General features: G+C 39.8%; 1 protein-coding gene across 1 annotated transcript in view; it reads right to left on the reverse strand.

Annotated features, from left to right (window-relative positions):
* TTN (titin) overlaps window positions 1-6277 on the reverse strand; it is a 248597-nt gene that overhangs the window by 25559 nt on the left and 216761 nt on the right. The window contains exons 280-289 of the mRNA XM_009996323.1: window positions 5914-6210; window positions 5223-5810; window positions 4820-5122; window positions 4377-4673; window positions 3626-3913; window positions 3240-3539; window positions 2843-3145; window positions 2402-2707; window positions 486-2252; window positions 95-391 (exon numbers count right to left, since the gene is read on the reverse strand). Of these exons, the coding sequence (XP_009994625.1) occupies window positions 95-391; window positions 486-2252; window positions 2402-2707; window positions 2843-3145; window positions 3240-3539; window positions 3626-3913; window positions 4377-4673; window positions 4820-5122; window positions 5223-5810; window positions 5914-6210 (4746 nt within the window). The remainder of the gene's footprint in view (window positions 1-94; window positions 392-485; window positions 2253-2401; window positions 2708-2842; window positions 3146-3239; window positions 3540-3625; window positions 3914-4376; window positions 4674-4819; window positions 5123-5222; window positions 5811-5913; window positions 6211-6277) is intronic.

The raw sequence follows: 6277 nt of genomic DNA on the forward strand, positions 1-6277 counted from the left end.
CCCCCCCCCATGGCCTCCCATTTCAATCAGTACATCCTGAAGCTCTAGCTGGCTTCAGTACCCAAATACAAGCATATTAAGAAATAGTTCTTACTGTTTTCATCTCTGGTCATGATGTAGCCTGAAGACTGTGAAGGTGGGCTGATTGTACCAACAGCATTTCTTGCAAGCACTCTGAATTCATATCGGTCACCTGAACTGAGTCCTGTAACTGTATATTGGCATTCACTGACATCAGTAAAGTTACACCTGAGCCAGCGGTCTTCACTTCCTTGCCGTTTCTCAATGCTGTAGGCCACAATCTTGCTTCCTCCATCACGCAGTGGGGGGGTCCACTTAAGAGTGACTGTTTCCCTGGTGACATCTATGTAATCAGGAGTACCAGGTGGGTCTGAAAGGAAAATAATTAAAATTTATTTTTATGACTACTCACCATAGTCTACAAGAATAAAATTTTATTGGATAGTGATTGATCATTCACTCACCCACTGGAGAGACTGCCAAAGTAAACTTGCTCGGCTCACTGGCTCGGCTTAAACCTGCAGTGTTTTCAGCATATACTTGAAACTGGTACTCCAGGCCCTCAAGCAGTCCAGTAATCCTGTATTCTCTGCTAGATATTAATGCAACATTAACCTTCTGCCACAAAATACTGTTTCTTTCCTTCTTTTCAACATGGTATCCAATAATCTCTGAACCACCATCATAAACAGGAGCATCCCAAGATATGGTCATTCCATCAGCAGTTACGTTGTATACAACAGGCTTGCCTGGGGCACCTGGTGGTCTAAACTGATGTTTTGCCACAACATCTGCTGAGACAAGAGGTGGGCTTACTCCATATCTGTTTTCTGCACGAACTCTAAACTGATACTCGGTGTCTTTAACAAGGTTTGGTACTTTGAAAGTTGTTCTTGCAGCACTTGAACACACCAGCTTCCAGTTAATTTGTGAAGTTTCTCTCTTCTCAATACTGTAGCCAGTAATTTCTCCTCCCCCATCATCTTCAGGAGCTTCCCATGACAAAACTACACTATCTGCTTTGATTTCATCTAGTCTTAAAGGTCCTTTTGGCTTAGAGGGAGGGCCAAGAGTGATGACAGTGATTGCGAATGTTTGTCTGCAGACTACATTATCAAGAATTAAAGTATATTTGCCGCCATGCTCCTTTTTCACATTCTTGATGCTTAAGCTTATCTTGTTCTCAGTTTTCTTGAAGCGAAGATGTTCAGTTTCTTTAAGAGGGAGATTGTCCTTCAGCCAGCTCATTGATGGCTTAGGTTTACCTTTATAGGGCAATTCAATGTGCAGGTTATGTCCAATTCTTACTGCAATTTGACCTCCAGGAATATCAGAAAGGTCAGCTTCAGGTGTTATTATATGTTCTTTCACTGTAATGGGTCCAATAGTAACACCATCACTCTTTCCTTTTTCATTTTTAGCAAAAACTCTGAATTCCATGACAGAAAGCTCCTTAAGTTTTTCAACTTCAAACTCACAGCTCTTGCTGGTGCCTGCATATGTCCATTCCTTTTCTTCCTGCAGTTTCTTCTCAATAATATAGTCCGATATAATGCTACCACCATCATAGTCAGGTTTGCTCCACTGCAATTTAACAGAAGTCTTTGTAGAATCTTTCATGGCTAAGTCTTTTACAGGTCCAGGTATATCTGCAGGTTTCACTGGTTCAGGTGTCTCACAGGGTTCACCCAGTCCAATTTCATTTTCAGCAAGAACACGGAAGAAGAAAGCAGTCTTCTCTGACAGGTTAGTTATTTTGAAGGTGGTATGAGAACATTTTGTTGTTACAGTTGACCAGGCCCTCTTTGTAGCATCTCTTTTTTCAACAACATAATTTGTTATTTCAGAACCACCATTAATGAGAGGTGGCTCCCATACTAGTGTAACTGTGCCACGAGAAACATGCTTAAGCTGCAGCTTCTGGCAGGCAGATGGTGTGTCAAGTACTTTTACATTAACAAATGATGATTTTGCTTCTCCAACTCCATTTTCAATTGTAAGAACATATTTTCCTGTATCATTTCGGGTAACTTGAGGAATAGTAAGTAGTGTAGATGATTCTGTGTTCTGGATGATATATCTTTCATCAGTCCCAAGATTCTTGTCACCCTTTCTCCATGTGACTGTTGGAGGAGGTCTTCCTTTGAATGGAATCATTATTTGCACATCTTCACCTGCTTTAGCAACAATAGAGGTCCGGAGAGCAACATCCAGATCAATCTCTGGTGCCACTGTGGAAATAAGGAAAAATTAATAGTGCACACCTGGAATCTAAATTAAGAAATGCTTTGAAAAAAAAACTAACCAACCAAAACAAAACAAACCAACAACATAAAAACCACACACAAAAAAATGTATAGAACACGGAAAAGTACAGTACCAAGAATATCTTTAGCTTGAACAGGTTCTGTCATTTCAATAGGCTCTCCTTGTCCAGCAGAATTTATAGCAGACACACGGAAATAATAATTAACACTTGGCTGAAGGTGGGATACAACATACTCCGTTGTTCTCACTTCTCCCTTAGTACTGACTACAGTCCATTCTTGCTCTTCACCTTCCCTTTTCTCCACCACATAGCTAGTAATTGGACTTCCTCCATCATAAGCAGGTTTAATCCAACCAAGAGTGACCGATGTTTTGGTTGTATCCACAACCTTCAGCTTTGTTGGTGAGCCTGGCTTATCTGTAAGTTTATGCGGGAAGGGGGGAAAAATCAAAAGCCAGTTACAATAATTGGTTACATTGGTGCAATCTCATCCTAATTTCTTATTCTCCATTCATTTCTAACCCATTAAAAAGAATGCATGCTGTATCTTACCAACAGGATCTGTGGCTTTGTAGAAGTCAGAAGCTTCAGAGAATGGACCTTGTCCAGCTGCATTGACGGCACAAACTCGGAAATGATATTCGCTGTTTTCAGTCAGATCTGTTACTTTCTGTCTGGTGTCCCGAATGGTTTCTTTAGTAACTTTGAACCAACTGAGACTCTTCTTGTCACGCTTCTCAAGAAAATATCCTGATATTTCACTGCCTCCATCAACAGTGGGTCTATTCCAGACAACGGTCATAGAATTCTTGGTTATCATTGTGACTTCTGGTACACTAGGTGGTCCAGGTGTAACTGAGTAATAAATAAATATGTTCATAGATCAGTACGACTTAAAAATAACACACAAGACAACTCAGTTCCGTAAGTTATTGTATATGTTTCTTACCAAATGAATTTTTGGCTATAACGGGTTCAGACTCCAGTGAATCACCAACTCCAAACTTGTTCACGCCACGGACACGGAACACATATTCATTTCCTTTGATGAGTTTTGTTGTAGTTACGATACAACCCTCCAGTTTTTCAGAAATTAAAGACCATACAACCCGACTTGTCTCCCGCTTTTCAACAACATAGTGTGTTACGGGTGCACCACCATCATCTGCTGGTGGATCCCACATTATTGTAATCTTTTCAGCAGTGACTGTCTTAAACTGTATAGGTCCACTTGGGGGTCCTGGCTTGTCTGTGGAAGGCAGAAGAAGAAGATGTTAAATATTTATTACTGAATTATTGTTTAATAGTATAGTACAGTTGTATCTTTAGACATACCAAGTATCAGTACTCTGACATGGGCTGATGCTGAACCCATGGCATTTTTCAATTTTAATTCATAGGTGCCGCTGTTGAGTCGAGTTGCATCCTTGATGAGTATACAGGCAAATTCTGTTGTGTTTTCAATAGACACTAGTGCACTGGTTTGTACCTCATTGCCATTTCTGAACCATTCAATTGTGGGTATAGGCTTGCCTGAAATGCCTAGTTTTAGCTTAACTGAAGTTCCTGCTTTGTATTTCACTACTTCTGTATATTCTGGTGGCACATCGATTTCAGGTGCACCTTGAGAAAATATAAAAATAAGAAAAAGTTAAAACCACTCATTTTAGACTTGTATTTAATAAAAATAATAGTACATTTAAGATAATAGTACAGGCATCTTACAAATACAGATCAAAGTAAAGATAGCATGTATAACTTAAACCATAAACCTAGAACAAGTTAGAATTAATCCTACCGAGGAAAGACAACCACATGTATAAATATAACCACTTTGGCCATGGGGCACGGGCAGACTTCTGTTGCTCAAAGAATAAAGATACCGTAACACTTTAAAAATGCAGATACAGGCAAAGATGTTAATGACAATTATAACCAAATAGCTCACAGTCAGTTAAGCTTATTGAATTAATCACTGTAAACTAGCATTTCATATTTAAAAATACCATGGCTCTACAAAACAGTGTTGCCTTTGAGCTTCCTAGTACAGTGAAATGTTACCATTATATCATTGCAAAACACTTACCATATGTATCAACACATGTGATAGGACCCACAACATCTGAGGGATTACTAATGGAACCAACGGCATTCTTAGCAAAGACCCGGAATTCATACTGGGAATTCTGTGTCAGACCAGATACTGTGAACTGAGTGTCAATAACATTGGTGAAGCTAGCTTTTGTCCATCTGCCATCTGGAAGATCACGTTTTTCTACAATGTATCCAGTGATCTTGCTACCACCATCAAATGCTGGCTTCTGCCATGACAGAGTGATAGCAGTCTTGGAAATATCTGAGACACGAACATTTCTTGGTGGTTCTGCAGTGGGAAAAAAGAGTTTTCTTAATGAATAACACCTTTTTTTGGATATTGGCTTGCTGTACAGGACACAATATCACAACGGGAAAAAAAACAAAACCACTACTTAAATGGTAGGGCTTCTTTGTTTTTTAGGGAATACATACCACAAGCATCAATTGCAAGTACTGGATCAGAAGGACGACTTGCTTTTCCAACACCAGCTGCATTTTCTGCATAAACTCTAAATTCATAGATAAGGCCAGCACTGATGGTGGTGACTTTGAAGTGAGTTGTGCGAATGAGGGTCTTGTTAGCCTTCTGCCATAATATGCTATTCCTGTCTTTCATCTCTAGGTGGTATCCAATGACTGCACTGCCACCATTAGTGACTGGTTCATGCCATCCAACAGTAATACTCTCCCGGGTGACATTTGTGACCCATGGTGTGGAAGGAGGGCCAGGAGTAGCTGATGATATCAAAATAAGTGATCAATTGTTAACAAAATAATATTTTCAACACCAGAGCATTAAAACATGGATGTACAGTGTGAAAAACATATTACTCACTGTAAGGAAGCTTGACAACCACACATTGTGAGTCTATGTGATCGCTGATGCCAAAGCGGTTCTCGGCTTTGATGCGGAATTGGTATTCCTCTCCTGTTGTGAGCTTTGTAACCTTGATAACAGTTCTAGCAACAGTTGTAGACACTTCAGACCAAGCAGCAGTACTTGTTTCTCTTTTCAGTACAATATAGTTGGTAACTTGACTTCCACCATCATAAGCTGGTGGCTGCCACCTGAGTGTTACGCTCTCTTCAGTGACATCACTAAGGGCAACAGGACCAACAGGAGGACCTGGTCTATCCAGCACAACAATATTAACAAATGATTTTGTAGTGCCACTTGAGTTGGCAGCAGTAATGTCATATCTGCCAGCATCAGCAGCCACACTTTCTTTAAGGTTAATGATGAGACTTTCTGCAGTGGTTTCTGTGTTAAATCTCATGGTAGGTTTCAGTGGAACACCATCTCGAGACAGTGTCACCTTTGGCACTGGTTTTCCAGAAACTGGAATTTCAACTTTCAGATTTGATCCTGCTCGAATATATACAGTGTTATGAGGGAAGCCCTTCATGTCAATCTCAGGAGACTCTGCAAAAAGAAAAGATTTTTAAACCATTAAAAATATTCTCTCTTGTTATACATTAATCTAATTTAATGTGTATTAACTTTTTTCTCATGTCAGGAAGCATACCTAGTTGTTCTTTTACTGTAACAGGGAGCAGTAGTTCCTTAGGATCACTTAAACCAGCTTGGTTTTCTGCAGACACTCTGAAGAAATAGTCAACATTCTCCTTAAGACCATGGACAACATGATGAGTTGTCTTTACAACTGCACACTTGACCCATTTTTGCTGTCCCTTCTCAAGAGCTTCAATGAGGTAGCTCACAATTCTGCTTCCACCATCATGTTCTGGTTTTAGCCATGAAAGAGAAACACTGTCCTTTGTGACATTTGTTACACCAAGTTTTTCTGGTGGGCTGGGTTTTTCTGCAAAAAAAAAGTGCAACAGGTTAAGCAATATAGCAAGCATTTACTTTTTTTATTAGCAACTACA

This window comes from Chaetura pelagica, unplaced genomic scaffold, assembly GCF_000747805.2.
Source record: "Chaetura pelagica isolate M959 unplaced genomic scaffold, ChaPel_1.0 scaffold3, whole genome shotgun sequence".
Lineage (NCBI taxonomy): Eukaryota > Metazoa > Chordata > Aves > Apodiformes > Apodidae > Chaetura > Chaetura pelagica.